This window comes from Prorops nasuta, unplaced genomic scaffold (assembly GCF_024137725.1).
Source record: "Prorops nasuta isolate Cenicafe-Biocafe unplaced genomic scaffold, Cenicafe_Pnas_1.2 PNAS00005, whole genome shotgun sequence".
In the NCBI taxonomy this organism is placed as follows: domain Eukaryota; kingdom Metazoa; phylum Arthropoda; class Insecta; order Hymenoptera; family Bethylidae; genus Prorops; species Prorops nasuta.
In genome coordinates, this window is record NW_027116802.1 from 363,767 (window position 1) to 385,428 (window position 21,662).

Sequence of the window (21,662 nt, forward strand, 5' to 3'; positions counted from 1 at the left end):
TTCAACAGAGGATGGTGGTTTGAATAGGAAAGATTTGCGACCTGAACAGCCCCAGGAAGCAAGATTAGGATCTGAAGACCCATATAAACCCAATGGAAATGCCTTGGCAACGCAGCAGGTATAGATGCAACGTGCCACACTGCATTTCCTTCCTATTCGTAGCAACAGGGGCTACCCACTCAATCCTGTAATAATAACGCGCCCCCACATCTATGTGCAAGGCGAGTTATTCAGTCAGTTTTTTTTTTTTTAACAATGTCCCTAGATCTGGGGATCCATGGTGACCTTATGCTACGTGAACGAAATGCGAAGCGGAAGTTCATCAAAATCAGTGAGCATCGACTGCTGCGATGAAGACGTGATGAGTAAGGCAAATGAGCCTGAACCGAATTTGCTGCGTTAAGGTCGATGATTCCTGGTTAAAATAATTGAACCTGGATGATGAACCGAGTAGATGCGTAGGAACAGCAACTCCCAGACAAAACTTTCCATCGGTGCGACTTGCATCTTAGAGGTGCCTGAAGGAGTTGAAGACTAGCCGCTATGATGTCGCAGACGCCGATAAAGTCCCATCAGAGAAACGTGTGCGGTTGACCATTCCAACGTGGAATTCTTACAATAATTAAGATATAGTTGGTCATAACACGTAGGCTGAAATGTTGAGAGCCGCTCGCCGTAACAGGTACCGGAATGAAATTAATTACAGAAGTAGCTAACAGAAACGTCCTGCTGAATAGGAAAACCCGTTTCATCCTTTTGAATTAAAGCGAAGAATCAAGTGGCGTAAGGCTTATGCCGTACATCCCATGAAATGATTTTGCGTAAGACACGCGGAGTAGAAGAGATGACGCAGGCCCCATACCGTACGTCCCATGAAATAATTTTGCGTAAAGCACACGGAGTAGAAGAGATGACGCAGGCCCCATACCGTACGTCCCATGAAATGATTTTGCGTAGGACACGCGAAACCGATGTCCCAACAAACTATGCATCCGCATAGTTTGGGAGTAAATTTCCGCCGATGAGAGTCCTCTTCAGTCTACGGGGTATCTATGAGGAGATTTTCCCTGTTAAGCAAAAAAAATGACCTAATACCAAACATAATCCCCTCGGACCGAAAATAAAAGCCACTACTAAGTGACACGAGGAGTATAAGAACCACTATTTATAAAATTAATCACAGAGGAAGTCCTCCGAAAGAGTATCTAATTGTGTTTAACCAATTAAAAAGACGCGAGGTGACAATCAGGCAACACGATCGGATGTTTAGCTTGTTTCGAAAGATTCGCGTTTCGTAACCGACCTCCCACCCTCAAAATTCCACGGGATTGCAGTGTTGGATAGAGAGGAAGCAGCCATGATCGCATGGGGACCCTTTCCCTTTGCTTCAATGCGGCTAATTCATTAGCGAACTGTGCATGTTGCACCACTTTCACTATTGCTTCGATAGAAAGACGAATTTCCGAAACTGAGAATGCTATCTCCGAGTGCGTACTCCTCTTACAAGCATGATTTATAATTCGAAGAGTCAGTCGGGGGAGTCTCCGATTGATTAAATGCCCACTTGCTCAAGGAGAAGCCCCCTTTCGTTTGTAAGTTGATAGGTTGATCCCTGACCGAACTGAGTTGCTTTAAGTCATGGGCCCCGAAAAGTATATCATCTACATATGTAGAATATAACAAAATATTCTGCGCGAGTGCGAAGTTAGATCCGTCCTTGAAAGCTAATTCGCGCAAAACTCGCGAGGATAGAAAAGGTGCCGGTCCAGTACCGTAGGTCACCGTGTTGAGGTCGAAAGCCTGAAGTTCACCAGAATCAGTCTTCCAAAAAATATTCTGATATTTGCGGTCCTCAGGATGCACAAGAATCTGTCTAAATATTTTAACAATATCCGTCACGCCTACATATCGAAAGGAACGCCAATTAATTAGGATCCGCGTGATGTCCTGTTGGAGCTTGGGTCCAATGAATAAAGTATCATTAAGCGAAACACCAGTGGATGTTTTAGAAGATGCGTTAAACACAACGCGAATCTTTGTCTTCTGGTTCTCGGTCTTAAACACTGCATGATGAGGCAGGAAGACGCGAAAATCAGAGTTCATAGGCACAGGAGACATATGTCCTAACAATAGATGCTTCTGTAAAAATTGAGAATAACTTTCAGCTTGTTCTGGAGAGGTTTCCAATCGCCGAAGTATTCGTGATAAGGTTTTCTTTGCTACCCGAGAGGAAGAACCTAAGCTATGCTTCTCGATGTCGGATCGAAAAGGTAAAGCAACGACAAAACGACCTGAGGGGGTGCGTGATACCGTATCCACAAAATGTTGTTCACCGAGGGAGTTCTCTGTGGACATGGGTTTGACTTCAGAAACTTCTTCCAGTTCCCAGACGTCGCGAAGAGTGTTTTCTAGATCAAAGCAATGATGAACCGTGAGACTATGAGAGCGACCAACCTTGGGTAAGACCCCAGCTACGATCCACCCGAAAATAGTCCGCTGGGAAAGCAACGAATGATCAGTAGAATGCATGTACGGGCCTTTTATCAACGCAGCAAGATAAACTGCACCAAGGAGCACATCAATTGGAGCCTTGGTTGAAGCGAAGTTATCAGCAAGATCAATTTCGCTAAGTGCTGGAAAAGACGACGGAGAATAGTCGGAGGCATATATTGAGTAATCTTTGGTAAGATTAATGCAGTTACATCCAACGAAACACCGTGTCGTGAGAGAGAATGAAGAGTAATCTGTACCTCTTCTCGAACGATTTGAGCCGAATTCACAAAGACGCCATGAATGGTAGCGTTGATACGTTTTCGCGGCACTCGTAACTGCTGAGCTAAGTTTTCTGAGATAAAGGAAGTTTCTGAGCCCGGGTTAACTAAACCGCGGATTATAATACGAGAACCGTCAGGAGCATCAATACTGGCAGAGAACATGACCAATAGAACCGACCGTGTAGCGGTAACGCTGTGATGCGTTGTAGAATTCGAGCTAGAGGGTTCGGGCTCGGAAGCGGAGTTGACCGCGGGGTTAGTCCCCCGTGCCTTGCTTCCCCCGGTGCCAGATTTGTCAAAATGCAGTAACGTATGATGCATTTTACTACATTTCCTGCATCATGACGAAGAAGAACAATTGGAGCAACTATGCCTTAGCCTCAAACAGTTGATGCAGAGGTTCTATGAGAATGCAAACTTTGAACGAGCCTGAGGGGTCAATGCAAGGTAGTCCTTGCACTGATACAAGAGATGGTTACTACCACAGTGAATGCAACCTGTACTATTCACACTAGTGGCGTGTGACTTCAAGGATTTCCTAGATTCCTTTTTGGATGTCTTAGGTTTGTTACCTAAGGATTGCAAGGAGTTAATATGACGTGTTAAGAACTCCGAAAATTGAAGGAAGGTGGGATAATCTTTGCTGTTTCCCAAATACATCTCCCAGGCCAAGCGAAGGGTGTCATCCAATTTATTCTTCAGCGAATCAACAATTATGGGATCCCATTGGTCGACGCCGTAACCCATAGTTTTGAGGGCGCTGAAAGCAACCGTGACAGAGTCCCTAACCTCTTTCAGAACCTTAAAGTTGTCACTCCGTAACGTTTGTATTTGAGAAATCTGATCTAAGAACGTATCCGTGATCATCCGTTTGTCCGTATACCTAGCTACTAGAGTGTCCCATGCTGTTTTATAGTTTTCGAAGGTGATCGCTAAAGATTTAATGACTGTTGCCGCTTCTCCTTGCAAACAGGATTTTAGATAATGGAACTTGTCCCGCCCGGAGACATATGATTTGTCGTGAACAATGGACCTGAACGTCTCATAAAAGTTGTTCCATTCTAGATAATCTCCGGAAAACTTCGGTAAATCGATAATTCGAAGCCTAATGTGATTTATTTCCCCTGAAGGCGCCGTGGGACCTGAATCTGAAGTTGCACACCTAGACCGGAGTTCATCTAAATGTCCTAGAATTAATTCTTCCGCGTCACTATGGGCATCACTGGCGGCTTGATACCAGCTTTCGGTCACGTACTCCATTTTCGCCAATTCGGCCGGTTTAGTGTGAGTAGTGATCTTAACGGGAGTTTTATGCAACACCTTAAGCCACTTCTCCACGGCGGCAAGCCTATCCTCCAAAAAGTGAATGGTGAAGTTGTTGACACCACGCTTCTTGATGTTAACGACCAACCGAACGAATTCATCCCGAATCATGGGTACGTAATTGATCGCTTCCAATAATTCCCCTGGGCTAGTCATTTTGAAATCTAATCCCAGAACAAAACCACACACCAAACACAGTCCGGAACTCTGACTTAGGAACACTGATGCACTTCAAACGTTTTTTGCCGGATATCCGGCTCGAAGGACCAAAAATTTGTGCGAAACAGCGTCCAAGTAGGCTCCAGTCCTGTGGTCAGATGGGAAGGTTTTTTCTCAGAAATAAAAGTTTCAAAGACGATTTGAGAGGACAAAGGAGTATTTATTCAATAAATAATATGTACAAAAATTTACAAAAGAAGGGACCGCTAGACTTAAAATATCGACTTCTTAGGGAATTTGTTCCTGTCAAATTCTAGGGAATTTCTACGGAAGAAGATTGCCAAGAACTCTAGAAACTAAAATTCCCCAGAGGAACGCGGACTTACAAAATCCCAGACTGGACAATTTTCCCTGAGGTATTCCCCAGTAAAATCCCCAGACGCAGGAGGAATTGAAGGTGGAGAAGTGGTTTAGGGAAGGGGAAGTCCCCTTACCTCGCAGCCTCCTTCTCCACGAGGTCTAGTGGCTCCGAGCCACCCTAACCCCTTGGGTGAAGTTGCCCCTCCCTACTACCCGACTCTTTCGAGAGCCCTGGACTGTGGGTGTAGGAGCATTGGGTCCGAGTAAGCACTCGGAGGCAGTGCGGTAAGGGAAGGAGAGGGTGGATTTCTCCCGGGCAGTCCCTGGAGAAGTCTACCTTAGGAGGGTGGAAAGTGCCGCAGAGGGTTAGTCCCCTCTTGGTAGGCGGTGGGTGGTTGGGTGATAATTACCAAAGTAGTCGACCCGTAGAGTTCGCCTGGTGGAGGCGCTGCCGTTGAGGCGTCAAAAATGACGGGGAGGCGAGTTGCCGTGAAGGCCAAAAAATTAGGCAAGCTTTGCTGCTGTTGTTGCTATAGTCGAGCGTGTTTGAGCTGCGATGGGTCCTTATCAAGGACCCATCTAAGTAATTACGCGACACTAATCTTGCCAGCGAGAGAGCTGCTGCGGGCGCTGGCCATATAGTGGCCAAGATCGCAAGTAGTGTCGCTGTCGCGGCCGCGACGTGCCAGGGCCAGAAGACGCGCAAGCGCGCCGCGGAGAGATAGAGACAGTGTGAACAGCTAGACGCTGGCGGTCTAGCCGTCACTCTGAACGCAAGAGAGAAAGGGAGATATAGCGGAAAAATGCGGAATCTATTTCTCAACATTTTCCGCTCCCCCCGATCTCGAACAATTACACTTAAAGTTACTATCATATAACTGTTTGAAATATTGATAAAATGGAGAGCCATGAGTTAGGCTTTTCCAGTTGTTCAATTTATTGATTTTACCACATTCGAGCAATAATTTTTTATGATTTTTATCATCATTTTTCTTTGCGTTTTTTAAAGCAACTTTTTTGAAATCAATATTTCTAATGTCGCTTTGTGCTTTGTTTCACAAATTTTTGCGACCAAATATTTCAATAATATTATTAAATATTAATTTGGCTTCTTTCATGTTTTTCGTATACAAATAGTTTCGTTATAGCTCTTCCTGCTAAAATTCTACAGTGTTTACTTTTGCTTATTCTCTTCATTTTTCTTAAGACTGTATTTAACAGATGCACAGAGCATACATGTAGAATAGTGTACCTTTCTGTAAATTGTTTAGTTTTTCCCTTTATTACGTATCTCAACGCTAATTTTAAATAGCGTGGAAGATCTATTGCATTGAATGTCATTGTGCAAGACTGCATTAAAGCTAAACTGAAATCTGTTTCTTATTTTTTTTTAATTTGTAACGTTATTCCCGTCAGTGTGAGGGGCCACTCAAACTACGGGTTCTCCCATTACCTTCGCCCGTCCTTAACTATCGGTATCAGGGCGCCAGTTGGTCAGTTGGGTGGCCAACAACCCTACGTTATCATTTGAGGCTTTCGACTCCCTTTCTCCATGCATCTTATACGGCCCAGCGGCTATGCATTTGCACGGTAGCGGTAGCAAGGGTCGCTCAGTATGCTAGGTCGTAGAGAGAGGGGAGGGTTCTTTGCGGAAGTCCGAGCCTCGCAGACCTATCAGCTAAGGGGCAGACATCTATCCCTCACCACCCACACACAGGTGGTGGTGAGGAGTGCGAGGACATGCGGTATCATTGCCAAGCATAGAGTTTGCCAGGAGCAGACCACCACGGAGACAGTGTTCTCGCCCAGTCCAGCCATAGCGCAAGAATATGGAATTACGAAGGGCACCGGGACACATTCCAACGGGCTTAGTACGCCCCTGCACAACCCACTATGCATATTGGCCGGTATTCAGTAATGACGTACGTGCAGGCTGGCCTATAGCACACGCCTCACGTATGCGAACTGACCCATGGTTCTCTGAGTGCCGCTTCACGCGCTCACCAGCACGCACAGACACATCAGCACAGTCCCATGGTCGCGTTCCGACTGCCTGCTATGGCAGTCTGCGCACGAAACTTGCACAGCCTGCTTGAAGAGCGTAACCAGCGTTCAAGCCAGACTCGATGTTCTATCTCCCCTCCTCGTGGGGAATTATAGACACAGTCATTCTTTTTAGGACTCCCCAAGGCCGCTTCTTCTTATTTTACGTTGCCTGGGTTGTTTGGTATGGCCCTGCCTTACTTCTCAGGACAACCTGGATATCGTTTCTTGGAGCGCCGGTCTTTTCATCCGGGCCTCTGCCTGTCAACGGGGTCTATCCTTGACGTTAGCTATAATCCACTCGTGAGCCTATCTCACGAGTCGGTAACGTAGGGATTACTAATATCCACTGTTCTGTAGCTTTCATGTTCTTTATTCGGTATCTCGTATACGTAACGGAGAATTTCGTTACAAATGACTACCTTCCTTGCCGTCATCTCCTTAATGGCTTGCTGAAAGGTACCTAAAAAATAGGATATCGATGGTATGTTATGGCTGTCTGCAGTGAAGCTAGATTGCGGACGCTAGCACTCCCCACCAAGCGTCCATCTACCCACCAATACATGAAGCCGTTCAGAGCGTCCATGTGAAACCCTGCTACTCGCTGCACAGACACCATTACCTGGGTGCCTTTATGTTTCGGCCTTCGTCGCGTAACCTCGGTATGTCTCGACTGCGAGGGAGAGCGGTATAGTTTTCTCGGACATCTCTCTCCCTCTCTCGAGTTCGCTTGTACGGTATATCTAGCCTAGCTTGAGTCAAATGAAAGAAGGTAGCGAGAGAACAACAAATATTATTTTGTATATTGATTTGATTTCACGTGTTTGAGATTTGTTAGATTGTAACATATGTGTATGTATATTATTTAAAAGGTAGATTTACTTTAAAAATAATATAAATAATTGTAAGAATTGGAAGGTTTTAATAAATGCTAAAATAATTATATATATTTAAATTACTTAATTTATTATTTCTTATACATCCATTGAAAACCTGAAATTCTAATTAAAAAGTTGGAGAAGGAAGAGAGAAAGATAAAATAATATAAATATATAAGACACGAATATTTTTCATTATTTTTATTAAATATAATTAAAATTAATAATAGGTTGCGGATATCCACCAGTACCACCAGCACTATTATTCGGTGCGCGTGTTGCACCTCTTCCGCCCCTTCTACCTATTCCTCCTCTGCTATTAACTTGGTGCCGATCCAAACTTCTTTCAGCATTCGGAGCAACCCAAAATCTTCGTTCCCGTCCTCCACGTATGCCTCTTTCTGAAATGAAAAATAAGTGAGTTACAGAAATATGCATATTTATATTTGCTATGTATTTAAAATAGAGTCTACTTACGATTTACATTGGGTTGGTCCTGTAATCCCACTGGAAGTCTGGATCGGCCAAGAATAGCAACCTGTTGTTGCCGTTGCTGTTGTCGTTGCTGCTGTTGTTGCTGTTGCTGGGGTGGATGCCTGGCCATCCACTCCCTCACCTCCCGCGCAAACCCCTGCTGCTCCCTGAGGATGGGCCCAATGGTCTCCATGGCTTCCTCCAGCCTCCTTAGGCGAGCTTCGACGCTAAGGGGTTGCCTGTTGTAAGCTGTAAGAAATAAAAATTTATTGTAGATGCCTATTGCAAATGTTATTAATTAATTAATAAGGTTTCTATTTACGTACTTTCCATCGCTTGTCCTTCATTGGCCATTCTGTCAAATATTTTAAGAAATATTAATACAAAGTAGTTCGTTGGCTCTAAGTTATAGTTTTGACAGTTATTGTAGACGTAATCACAATTAAGTAAAGTTTGAAGTTATTTTAATGTAATGAAATATAAACAAATTTTTACACAAAATTGAACAATACATAATGTATGTTGTAGGTAAAATTACTTACATTGAACAAAAATTTGCAAACCCTGTGATGCGTACAAAAGTAAGGACACTGATCGACTGTGACTTTAAACTTGTGACAGGGAACAAGTCAAGTTAAATTTTTTTTCATTCTTCGGTTGCTGTAGCTTCCTTGGAGTTGCCAAGAAAGTGGTAGATAATGTTTGTTATTGTTAAGTAAATTTAATTGAAGAACCAATAATTAATTTACTTGCACATCAGTAAGGATGATTGGTGAAGTGGCAGAAAGCACAACGACAGAATTAGCGTTCGTTGGATCGAATTCTACTTTTCTTTTATTTTTTTTTATTGTTTAATTTCTGCTTTTAATTTGCAGCAATAATGAATAATATTAAGGAATTTATTCAAAATGTTCGTGCAAAAATTGTTTTAGATCGCTTTTCTCTTTCTCTCCATATCAAGAGTTATATTTCTCTCTCTCTCTCTCTCTCTCTCTTGTTTATATAGCTACACGGCTATGGCGTTCTACACAATGTCGTTTATGATGTATATTAGCCAGTATTGCTAATAGTGACAGGTACACTCTGGGAAATCGAATCGTTCCAAAATATAAACACAATTTAAAGGTGTTATAATTAGCTAGTGGACAAGACTTTTCCACATTGTGCAGCCTACCTGGCCTAGCAACGAGTCCCAAGCAATAAACAGAGGGCAATAAACCGACCGAAAATGACTAACCCTTATATACCTGTACTCGAATGATCAATCAAAAATTCTAATTTTAATATTATTAATTAAACATTTTTAAAACTGTTATCAATACATTGCTTTTATTTTTAAAATGAGAATGAGCCCAAACACGAGGCTAATCGGATGATTATTTCTGTATTAGGTGTATCCTGTAATTCATATTCTATTAAACTCTAATGAAACTATATTTTATTTTGTATATCTGTTATTTGGTAAATTCAAATATATATATAAAACAAAATAGCAGAAAGGATCGATTAACAATTATCAGAGTTTATACGATGTCTAAGAAAATAGGAATTTTTTCAACCTTTAAGAAAGGGCGAAAAATAAATTATGTATAAAAATATTATTAAATGATGAATAAATATTTATTTCATTTAAATATATATGTAATTAAAAGATATGTGTAAATACTTTAAATTCGTATCTAAATTATTCAAAAGAAAAGTTTTATAAAAATTAAATAATTTGAGAACTGCAAATAAATCTAATACAGCAATAACCGTCCGATTAGCCTCGTGTTCTCGTGTTTGAGCTCATTCTCATCTTAAAAATAAAAGCAATGTATTGATAACAATTTTAAAAATGTTTAATTAATGATATTAAAATTAGAATTTTTGATTGATCATTCAAGTACAGGTATATAAGGGTTAGTAATTTTCGGTTGGTTTATTGCCCTCTATTTATTGCTTGGGACTCAGTGCTAGGGCAGGTAGGCTGCGCAATGTGGAAAAGTCTTGTCCACCAGCTTACTAAAGCACCTTTAAATTGTGTTTACATTTTGGAACGATTCGATTTCCCAGAGTGTACAACGACCGCCACTAATGGCCTGCAAGATTTTTTTGATGCATTTAGGAACCAAACATCCCCATGGATTTTTCCCCGCCTGGGGAAGTTTCTACATTGAGTGACTGGAAAGAGTAGTGGGGGCATATGACGTATATTCATATATAACTGGTGTTGTGGAGCAATTTGTATATCTAATAAGAATACTAAGCTTTACGTTTCGTTTTCATAGTTTTTGGCCGATTCTTTTGATTGACGAAATATTATTATTGGAGGCAGAAGACGTTCTTCTTTCGTCTAACGATATTTTTTAGCTTTACGCTGCATATTGTTAAATGGTAATCATTTAAATAAAATTCGAGGAGAAGGCAGATATTTTCATACAAGTGGAAGCTAGAAATTTGGCGCAAGCATTAAACCTGGAAGGATATCAAGAACAGTATAAAATCATTCCTGCGTATGTTCAAATAAATATTAGCTTTTTAAAATAACTCCATATGCGAACCTTAATTATTTTATAAAAACTGTTACTTGTACAAATAAAAGGAATATATTATGTGTCTTCGCGTATAAATTATATATACCCATTACGATATATCTTTTATAATTCACAGTATAATATATAAACGTAATCTAAATAAAGAAAAGAAAAGTATTTTGAAAGATTAATTCATTATCCTGTACTCTACTTTCTATATACAAGATTTTCTTCCATCTTCATTTAAAATGCAGGACAGTTATTCAAACCAAATACTGACAGCCAAATCTATTAATATTTACTGGACCTAAAACAGCCAAGAAAATAATTTTAGATATAACCAGCTTGAAAAATTACTATCATTAATTGTCATATTGATACATTTAGATAATATTTAAATAATACCTGAATAACAAATCTTTTTTTAATATTTTCAATTTCGTTTCTGCATGGAGATTCCAAATTCGAAGCAGCAGAATTGACACATAGCCTGGCCTCATTTTTATTCATCAATTGGATGTAGCTCATGAGCTTTGTTAGAAATTTTGACCTACGAAACATAAGAGAAACCATAAAGGATCATGTTTGAATACATTTTATATATGGTTATCAATAATATTATTTATCTAAGAAAATAGGTTGGCTTATTATAGATGTGGAGAGCATGCTGCGTAATCTGAATATGTGTTCCGTTCCTTAGCGTTGCTTAGTTCCTCTGGTTGAAATCAGCATGGCGTATGCACTTTACTCTTGGTAGGACCTTCAGTAGAACCTTCACACCTGGGAAAAAGAGATATTATAATTGGCAGTAATTTTACCAATTAAATATATATGATTATAAATACGCAAGGATCCGCATTTTATTTAAAAAATTAGAATAATATTTTTTATTATGTATTTCTTATTTAAATTCATGAATGTATTTGTTTGATACATTTATATATTAAGTTAATAATGACAAGAATTATATTACATTTTTTCTTAATACGTAATGTAAGTTTTTATAAGTATACAAAATTTATTATACCTGTTTTCTTCGCTAATCCAGAAAAGTCATTAAAAATTGTCTAACTTCACTATAACTGATTAATATTTTCAAACAAATTAAAACTCTTTAACAATTTATACTAACACTCGTGTTTGATTAAAAATCCGCGCTGTCAGACTGACATTTCTACACTTTTCACTACTCTTACAAGTCTCACAGATAGGTCCAGTGGTATAGACTCAACAAAAAATCACCCAGTTGCGTAGAATTATTTTAGACAAAGACGCAGATAGAAATGTATGAGTTAGAGAGAGAGAAGAGCAATGGCGACGTTCGAGATTGGAAAATAAGAAACGAAGGACTGGAAAAACCACTTCGAACGCGGTATAAGGCTCTCTCTTTCTCTTTAAAGCATTTGAAAAAGGATAGCCTATCATACATATCCTCTACTCTTTCCAGTCACTCAATGTCGAAACTAGTCTAGGCGGGGAAAAATCCATGGAGAGGTATGGTTCCTAAACGCATCAAAAAAATCTTGCAGGCCATTAGTGGCGGTCATTGTACAAGGAATAAATACACAGTTCTTTTCCTTCAAAATAGAAGCAAGTGAATTCGTGTAATTAATTGGTGCATTTCTTTTATTGGTGATAGAGATAAGAATTTATCGTGACAAGGGTATATGTCATTGTTTGAGTGATTCATTTTCAAGTGAATTTACACACACAATTTGAAAATTATCTGTGTGATAGTTAAGCGCTTTTTGTGCTTTGGTGGCAGTGACAGGCGCGCTTTCTTTTTACAAAGGATATCCGCTTCTTATTTGGCATCTGAACTGCAAATTGTGAGTACTGCAATATTGTTCATATCGTATTTAAATTATGAGTTCAAAGGATAAGGTCTCAAAAAATAGACCTAAAAAATTTAAAAACGAATGATTTCATGACCATCCTGAGTGGAGAGTTTGGTTGGAGGAAGTACCTCAAATGATGCCGATAAGGTGTTTTGCGTTGCCTGCAATAAAACATTAGCGTCTGGCAAATGGCAAGTCGATAGACATAGTAAAGCCCAAAATCATGTTGAAAACATGAAAAAATTAAATATTTCAGAAGTTCGGGATTATACAATTCCTAGTACTTCTTCTGCAGAGGAAAAGCTTAGCTTTAACGATAGAGTTAAAGTGGCCGAAATTAAATTGGCAACATTTTTTGTAGAGCATAATATTCCTTTTTCTTATAGTGGAGAGTTATTAAATATCTTTCAGGAAATTGGTAAAGAGCCAGGCATTTTGCAATCCATGTTTCTAGGGAGATTAAAATTAACAAATATTATTAATAATGTTGTATGTCCCTATGAAACGAGACGAATAACTGATACTTTGAAGCACCAAAAGTTTTCAGTTTTGGTAGATGAAACGGCAGATATTAGCAATGAAAAAAAGATGACTCTGCTAACTAGATATGTCGACAATAAATCATTGTGTGTTCAAACTGATTTGCTTCAATTAATCAACTTGGACGCAAGTGATTGTTGAGCGGAAAAGATATTTAATGCATTTTCCAATGAACTTATTAAGAAAGAAATACCATTATCAAATATTATTGATCTTGGTTGTGATAACGCTTCGGTGATAATTGGAAGGAATGATTCGTTCAAGACGAAACTTTTAAAGAACTCTCCACTATTGGTTACAATACCATGCATTTGTCACTCATGTGCATTGATAGCCTCAAATGCATCTAAAGCTTTGCCCTCTGCATGCAGCAGCTTCATAAAAAATTTAGTACGCTTTATAAGAGGAAGCCCAAAAAGAACTGCGATTTTTAAAGACTTTCAAATGTCTTTTATGGGAGAAACAAGTAATATATTAAAATATGCTGAAACCCGATGGCTATCGCGTCATCAATGTATCCAACGTATCTTAGAAGAGTGGGATACATTATATAAAATTTTGTTGGAGCAAGTAGCAGAAAAAGTAATTCAAGCAGAGCAGCTACTGGTTGTAATGGACGATATAGAAACAAAAGCATATTTATTGTTTCTCGAACACGTGCTTAATAAAGTTAATTCTTTTAATGCTTTTTTCCAAGCACGCGAAGCCACAATTCATAGGTTATACGAAGCTTCTTTTAAGTTGTTAATGTTCTTTGTACAAAAATTTATTAAGCCTGCTCTTATAAAAAAAGAAATATTTTTACCTAATTTGCGTAATATAAACTTTTCCAGGATTGAAAATCAGCTTCCCATTGAAAAAATAGATTTGGGTTCTGATTGCGCAGAATACCTGGAAAATAAATTAATAGAAAATAAACTTTCTTCAGATCAAATGACATTAATTCGTCAAAACTGTTTAGCTTTCTTGATAAAAGCAAGTCAAGAAATCTGTGATCGTTTTCCTATTTCAGATAGTTTCTTTCACAATTTAAACATTTTAAATAAAGAACTAGCATTATTTGATAACGATCGAGAAAATACTTGTTTAAAATTATTGCAAATTTCCCGTCGTTTAGGTATTTTCAATGATGAATGTATTAAACAAGAATGGATATCATTATATACAGAGGAAAGCTAAAGTGTAAAAACTTATTGGTCTAAATTGTCTTTCGATGATATATGGAAGGCAATATGCTTTGTAAAAACCTGCAATAACAAAATAAAATATCCTCACTTACGATCATTGTTAAATATAGTCAGATCTCTTCCACACTCAAATGCAGAAGCAGAGAGGTGCTTTTCTATATTGCCAGACAACAAAACGAGAAAGAGTAATAAACTTGGGCACGAAACATTAAATTCCATTTGCGTTATAAAATATGCATTAATATCTAAAAAAGAAACATCTCTTACAATAAGTGTCACAAGAGATCATTTACAGACTATATGTAGTGACATCTTATATTCATCAAAACCTCCAGGAAAAAAGAGTCAATTAAATTTATGTGCTCTTGATGATAACAGTAATGACGAAGTAAATATTGATATTAATTATGATTTGTAATATGAAGGTCTCTCTATTTTAAATGTGTAATCTATAATCTTTGCATTATAATAAGGTGTGCTTTAACGGGATCCCTCACGCCTACTTTATCGACAGTTAAAGTCAATAAACAATTAGTTTCATAAAATTCAAATGCGAAGCAAATTGAACAATCGGGCGTTTGTTGGACAATGTGCCAGTCCTAACGAGTCAAACGAACTTAAAAAAATTCAAATTAGTTGAAAAATAACGCTGTACCATTGTGCCGCATAATTGAAGAAAGGTTACTTTTGGTTATTTCCACTTCAAGAACGCGGGACAGTGGTACAGCGTTATTCTTCATCCGATTTGAGTTTTTTTAAGCTCGATTGACTCGTTAGAATTGGCACTTTGTCATAAAGAAGCACGTTTTTGCAATTTGCTTCGCATTTTACTTTTATTAAACGAATTGTTTTTTGACTTGTACTGTCAGTAAAGCACGCGTAAGGGATCCCGTTAAGCGCCTACTTTGGAAAGATAATAATTAAAGGATAACTTGAAGCGCCTACTTTGCAAAGACATTTAAAATTCGAATTCTCTAAGTGTGTGATCAATTGTATAATATTTATTTTTCCAGGAATTGTTAAGGGGGTTTTAGTAGGTATACATTACAATAGTTATTTTAACTGATTTGCTATGGAGTCCTACATAACCTATCATGGGTATGCATAATGCATTTCCCCCTTAACATTAAAAAGAAAAATGAGTAATAATTAGTCTTTATCCTTTCTTTCATTCCATTTCTTCCTAAATTGCGTAAGTATATTCGGTATATTAATCTTTCCATAAATGATTAAGAAATAATAAACCGGATAATATATATATATATATATTTCACTAAACATTTATTAAAAAATTCCAAATCTTTATAATTATTTACATTAAGATTTTAATAAATCTATTAAATAATATACATATACATATGTGTTACAATAAAGCTAATGTCAAACGCGTAAATATTCAAATAAAATATGTAATAATATTTGTTATTCTTTCGCTTTCCTATGTTATTCGGCTCAAGCTAGGTGCAAACGAATGTGAGAGAGAGAGGGAGAGAGAGGTCCGAGAAAACTATACCGCTCTCCCTCGCAATCGAGACATACCGAGGTTACGCGACGAAGGCAGTGAAGCCAGACTGGGTCTAAAATGCTTCCCCACTCTGCCTCTATAGGCTCACTAACACGTAGAGCTACTGAAGCATCCGTGAGAGCACCCCACTTCTGCCTCCTCGAACGTTGCACGCATACCATACTGCAGTACGTGCATGTTTGGGTCTCCTTCGTATAGCTCCGGTATATTTCGAGTACGAGAGAGAGCGGTATACTTTTCTCGGACCTCTCTTTCTCGCGCTCCTTCTTCGCTCATTTAGCCAACGAGCTTAAATGAGAGAAGCCGAGCTAGCCGAAGGAAATTAAGAAATGTCTTTTTCGCGGCCAGCTATGATAAAAGCTGAATACGCTAAATGTGAATGTATTAAGATAAAATATTTATAAGTAGCCGTTAACTTATTAGATTTTATAATAAATAAGGAAATGCGATGATATTACGTAACATTGGTCAATTGTCTTAAGACTCATATGTTACGTATTATTGTTAAAAATATTTTATTTTCTTAATTTATTATTTAATCTAGTAGGTTAATGGTAATAAAGAAAAAATCATGACGAAAAAGAAATTAAGAAAGGTTTGCATGAGTTTGCGGGAATCGAACCGGAGCCCGCGTAAGTAACAAGCAAGCGCCTTACCATCTGCGTTACGGAACGTATTTTTTAATTCTGAAGCTTAGTGGCCTGATAGAGCAATGGAAGCTTTCTCTATGAAATTCAATTTACACAATAAAATATCAATTATAATCGTATATATATTTATTTCGTATGTCTTTTCCTAATGAAATAAAATATTTCTTTTGCATATTTCTAATCATTAATCACTTTAACACTTTACCGACCGGTAGCGGTTCGAACATACTATGCCCTTTCACCGCCCGCTCAGCCGCAGATCGTCCGAGACACCGGCTCGGTTTCGGTCTAGAATGACGCGCGGGAATATATGCGCTTTTCTTAAACTCTGGTAAAATTGACCGCTTCGTGTTATTGTAGGGTAACGAAATTTAATAAAATCTTTTACTTTAATTATATTAGTGTTAAACAATATTTATTTTATATATTACAATCGTTTTCAGTTTATTATTTACATAAAATATACCATAATCCATATAACAATATTTGTTGAAAAAAGAAGTTGTTTAATATTTTTTTAAACTATGATAGCGCTCGAAAGGGTCACCTTTGTGTAGTGGGACGTTGCAGTATTTACAAGCGAAACCTGTTCTGCTTAGCTTTTTTTTACTTGCACAAACTCTGCATTGTTGTAGGGGTTTTTTACATTTACCGCTGGTCACTATATTTATTAGTTTATGTTTTTCGAAATTTGCCAGTCTTCCGGGATAATCAAATCGGGATGTGGTTCTTGAGGTTGTGGATTCGGAATTAGGTAGATCCGTACCTTGTTCTTCAGTTTCGCAATCTTCTATCAATGAAAGTGCCGCTTTGTGCAGAAAATTTTTATATGTAATTTTCTTTCCGTTCAGAGTTGTATATACTCTAAAGGAGTTAAAAAGTGCACAATTAATGAAGAACATTACGACACGTTTCGTCCATTTTTTTGTTTTCCTAAAAATAGAGTAATAGGACAGATATTGATCTGCGCGATCCACGCCCTTCATATATTTATTATAATCTATTATTGAGATAGGTTTCTGTATGCGGCAATCTGATGTCCTGCTTCGGTTTCTAGATTCCGCCATTTGTGCAGAATGTATTGTCGATATAATGTTTACATTTCTTTTGCCATTATTCCATACTTGTAATAAAATATGGCCATTTCTAAGATATTTATGTTGGCCTCTTGAAAGCTTGACCGTTTGAAGAATTTCAGGAAGACCTCTGTTCTTTCGAATCGTCCCGCACACTCGCAATTTATTTTTTAAAAACATTTTCGCTATGGTGACACTATTATAATAATTATCCTGATATATATGGTGCCACATGTTCTTATACTGTCCAATGACCGATAATACTGTCTTTTCTAATTTTTTTCCATCAGCAGCATACACACAAAAGTTGGATACGTATCCCGTACGAGCTTCAGACAGTACTCTAACCAGTATTCCGTATTTTGTAATTTTTGCCGGATTATATGTTTTAATCGACAGTCTACCTCTCCACGGAATTATACATTCATCTAGAGACAATTGTTGATCTGGTTTATATACGTTGTTAAATTTTTCCTTGAAATAATCAATGACAGGCTGGACCTTCACCAGCCTATGCGAATTGGGAGAAATATCGTTGTTATTACAAAAATGCCAGCTTTGCATTATTTGTAAAAATCTGTTCCTGCTCATAACCTTCGAGAAGAACGGCGTTTCTATAGATGGGTCTGTAGACCAATAATCGTAGAGAACGTCCTTCTTTACTTGTCCCATAAGAATGATCAGGCCCAAAAATTTCTTCATTTCAGTCACCGTGACGTCTTTCCATTTTTTCGTTTTTGATGTAATTTTATATTTTTCCACAATTTGATAATGATATCTATTAGACTCCCTCACGAAGTGCTCAATCAGGTCACTTCCAATGAATAAATTTACAATATCCATTACGCTTTCGGAGGAACTTGGCATAATTTTTACGCCAGAGCTGCCTTCGAATGGTTCCAAAATTATACTCCTGTCGTTCGTTGACCATGTATCGTTATTGTCTTCAACATTATTGTTCATGTCCTGGTCTTCCGAATCAGTGTATATTAGCGGTACAGGACGTCGCTTTCGAATGACTATATCACTGCTATCACTTTCGTCATCACTAATTGCTGAACGGCAGTCAAGACAATCTGACAGGTTGTTGAGATAAAACTCACCGAGACTATCTTTTCGATTCATTTCTAAGGGCTAAAAAGCTTAGAAAAAAGCACCGATTATTTGAATAACGAATTCGAAATGCTTGCTGCTTGCTACTTGTCAATCTGACCTAACTGAATCTAACAGAAAGATGAAAATCGATTAATCGACGACCGGTCGGTAAGCGCTGGGAAGCACGCGTCGAATAATCGACGGCCGGTCGATAAGCGCTGAGAACAAAACGTCGATTAATCGACGGCCGGTCGATAAGCGCTGAGAACAAAACGTCGATTAATCGACGGCCGGTCGGTAAAGTGTTAACAGCTGTAGCTTCAAAAAGCCACTCCAACATTACGAAGAATATTTTTGATTGCTGTGGAATTAAAAATAAGTAACCCATGATTTGTATTTGGGATTTAATTTATTATTTCTATTGCAATCAATTTATTTTGAAATAGCTCATATATAGAAAAATGATTCATCGTTCTTGACAAGTAAACGCGCATGACTGACAGAAATGAAACGATGTAGCCAAACAAAGTATTTATATAGCATATATACTGCATTAAAAGGCTATCAGAATATATAACTTACATATTGAGTAAGTACAACAGAGATCCCAAATACAAATCTTGGGTTACTTATTTTTAATTCCACAGTCATCAAAAATATTCTTCGTAATGTTGGAGTCTTTTTTTAAAGCTACAGCTGTTAAAGTGATTAATGATTAGAAATACGCAAAGAAATATTTTATTTCATTAGGAAAAGACATACGAAATAAATATATATATATACGATTATAATTGATATTTTATTCTGTAAATTGAATTTCATAGAGAAAGCTTCCATTGCTCTATCAGGCCACTAAGCTTCAGAGTTAACAAATACGTTCCGTAGCGCAGATGGTAAGGCGCTTGCTTCCTACTTACGCGGGCTCGGGTTCGATTCCCGCAGACTCATGCAAACTTTTTTAATTTTTTTTTTCGTCATGATTTTTTTTTATTTTGCCTTTAACCTACTAGATTAGATAATAAATTAAGAAAATAAAATATTTTTAACAATAATACGTAACATATGAGTCTTAAGACAATTGACCAATGTTACGTAATATCATCGCATTTCCTTATTTATTATAAAATTTAATAAGTTAACGGCTGCTTATAAATATTTTATCTTAATACATTCACATTTAGTGTATTGAGCTTTTATCATAGCTGACCGCGAAAAAGACATTTCTTAATTTCCTTCGGCTAGCTCGGCTTCTCTCGTTTAAGCTCGTTGGCTAAACGAACGAAGAAGGAGCACGAGAAAGAGAGGTCCGAGAAAAGTATACTGCTCTCTCTCGTACTCGAAATATACCGGAGCTATACGAAGGAGACCCAAACATGCACGTACTGCAGTATGGTATGCGTGCAACGTTCGAGGAGGCAGAAGTGGGGTGCTCTCACGGATGCTTCAGTAGCTCTACGTGTTAGTGAGCCTATGGAGGCAGAGGGGGGAAGCATTTTAGACCCAGTCTGGCTTCACTGGACGAAGGCCGAAACATAGATGCACCCAAGTAATGGTGTTTGTGCAGCGAGTAGCAGGGTTTCACATGGACGCTCTGAACGGCTTCATGTATTGGTGGGTAGATGGACGCTTGGTGGAGAGTGCTAGCGTCCGCAATCTAGCATCACTGGCTGTCTGTAATGTATTCTGCAATCAGTAAGGGACCATAATCTTTAGAGCCTGGTAAGATAAAGGCATAATAATAAATAGGTTTGTAACCATCATCTGTAAACATATCGGTGTTTACTTTTCGTTTATATGGATGCATAATAATGGATCCAGTGGCATATAAACAACATTTAATGTTATTTTGTGGCAAAGAAAGCATATACCCTGTAACCGGGGTCACAAATAATCCAAAAAAAACTCAATTACTGTTTGTGGAAACCACTTTATTCCACGAACTCTCAAGGAGGGGGCCTCCCGCGATGCTCACGCACACTTATCATACGCGTATACAGTGTTTTTTCGGGTTCTCACTCGGGGTATGCGGGGAGGGAATTATTCGGGGGCGGATGAAAAAAAGAAAGGGGGAAAAAGGGGTGAGCAGGGGTATACGGGGAAAGACTTTGAGGGAACACGGCAGCGACCACTCCGACCACGATCTCCTAACTCCACAAATCCCACGTCGGGACCACTCAATAATCCGAAGAAGGGGCCCGTATTTAAAAGACGAAGCTCCTTTCAAAATACGGCGACGACCCTTCTGTTTCTCTTACACAGTAATTGCGAGAGAGCTCGGCGCGGCGAACGGTCCTAATTCTAGAACAGAAGTGGCCCGGTCCTTGGTTCTTCGTTCGTCCTGGGCCCCGGGTCCTTTTCCTAATTCCTAGGATTTCATTATTCTTCAGGGCAACAGCGCATGCTCTCGATCTATCCGTCAATTATCACCTATCAAATTGACTGGGATCCGCATTCGCACTGTTCCCTGGGTTTCGTAGCGTCTCGGCTATCCGTGTCGTCTGCTTCGTAACTTGGTGAGGTCCGGGCGGGGCTCTGCGGTGCGGGGGCGGCGAGTAGTGGTCGGGGAGGCGGTAGCCGTGGCGCGGGGATGGCGCGGGCACGGGAGATCGCAGCTCGGCGCGCTAGCGGCGCGGCGCGGTAGAGGAAAGGAATGGGTGGGGCGCTCAGCGGGGACTTGCGGTGAGGGGACGGTAGGAGCGTCGCGTAAACAGTCGCGCTCAGCGGGAAGGTTAGAGTGAGAGGGCATTATAAGCATTGGGGCATGGGAGAGTAAAGGATAGCAACAACAACAGTTTTCTAGCTCATGTTGGAGCAGAGGAGACTTCTTAATACTAAATTTAAGTAAAATAAAATATTCTTAATTTCTATCATCCTATTTACACCTAATCCTACAAACATTCGCCCAATTCCCAATCGTACCATTTCCTAAAAACATCTACTCTCCTTCCGTGGTCGACACTTACAATATTCCTACATCGGAAAACTACATCGTCGCTCCACGGAAGGTTCATCAGGCTACACACACACATACACGTTCATACCGGGGGGATCGCAGGAGGCGCTAAGGGGGACAGGAGAAACTACAAAACCTATGCATTTCTGTAACGTGTATTCTACCACGTTACAACTCCTCCCCACTTAGCTCGGACCTCGGGGGGGGGGGGGGGGGCAATCGGCTTGACACTTATCTAAGCTATACTTAACTATTCTTATTCTAGTGAGGC

The 21,662-nt window shown here is 38.9% G+C and overlaps 2 protein-coding genes across 2 annotated transcripts; both read right to left on the reverse strand.

Moving 5' to 3' along the window:
- Positions 1-399: 399 nt before the first annotated feature.
- LOC136773551 (uncharacterized) lies at positions 400-4,253 on the reverse strand. The gene is made up of 6 exons (XM_066727304.1): positions 3,193-4,253; positions 2,717-3,108; positions 1,505-2,633; positions 1,304-1,396; positions 596-726; positions 400-518 (listed from the first exon to the last, which is right to left on the reverse strand). The coding sequence occupies exons 1-6, from the start codon at positions 4,251-4,253 to the stop codon at positions 400-402; spliced, it is 2,925 nt and encodes a 974-aa protein (XP_066583401.1).
- A 12,520-nt stretch (positions 4,254-16,773) lies between these two features.
- Positions 16,774-18,468, reverse strand: LOC136773553 (piggyBac transposable element-derived protein 4-like). Its single transcript, XM_066727311.1, has one exon. It carries the CDS (start codon positions 18,466-18,468, stop codon positions 16,774-16,776), a length of 1,695 nt encoding a protein of 564 aa, XP_066583408.1.
- Between the last annotated feature and the right edge of the window lie 3,194 nt (positions 18,469-21,662).

What these genes read in the sequence shown, in the direction of transcription:
- LOC136773553 (XM_066727311.1), bottom strand. Translation starts at nt 18,468, where the DNA reads ATGAATCGAAAAGATAGTCTCGGTGAGTTTTATCTCAACAACCTGTCA.
- LOC136773551 (XM_066727304.1), bottom strand. Translation starts at nt 4,253, where the DNA reads ATGACTAGCCCAGGGGAATTATTGGAAGCGATCAATTACGTACCCATG. An exon ending in TCATTCTCTCTCACGACACG is followed by an intron (nt 2,634 to 2,716) that starts GTGTTTCGTTGG and finishes CGTCTTTTCCAG; the next exon opens with CACTTAGCGAAATTGATCTT. An exon ending in TGGAATTTTGAGGGTGGGAG is followed by an intron (nt 727 to 1,303) that starts GTCGGTTACGAA and finishes CCTATTCAGCAG; the next exon opens with GACGTTTCTGTTAGCTACTT.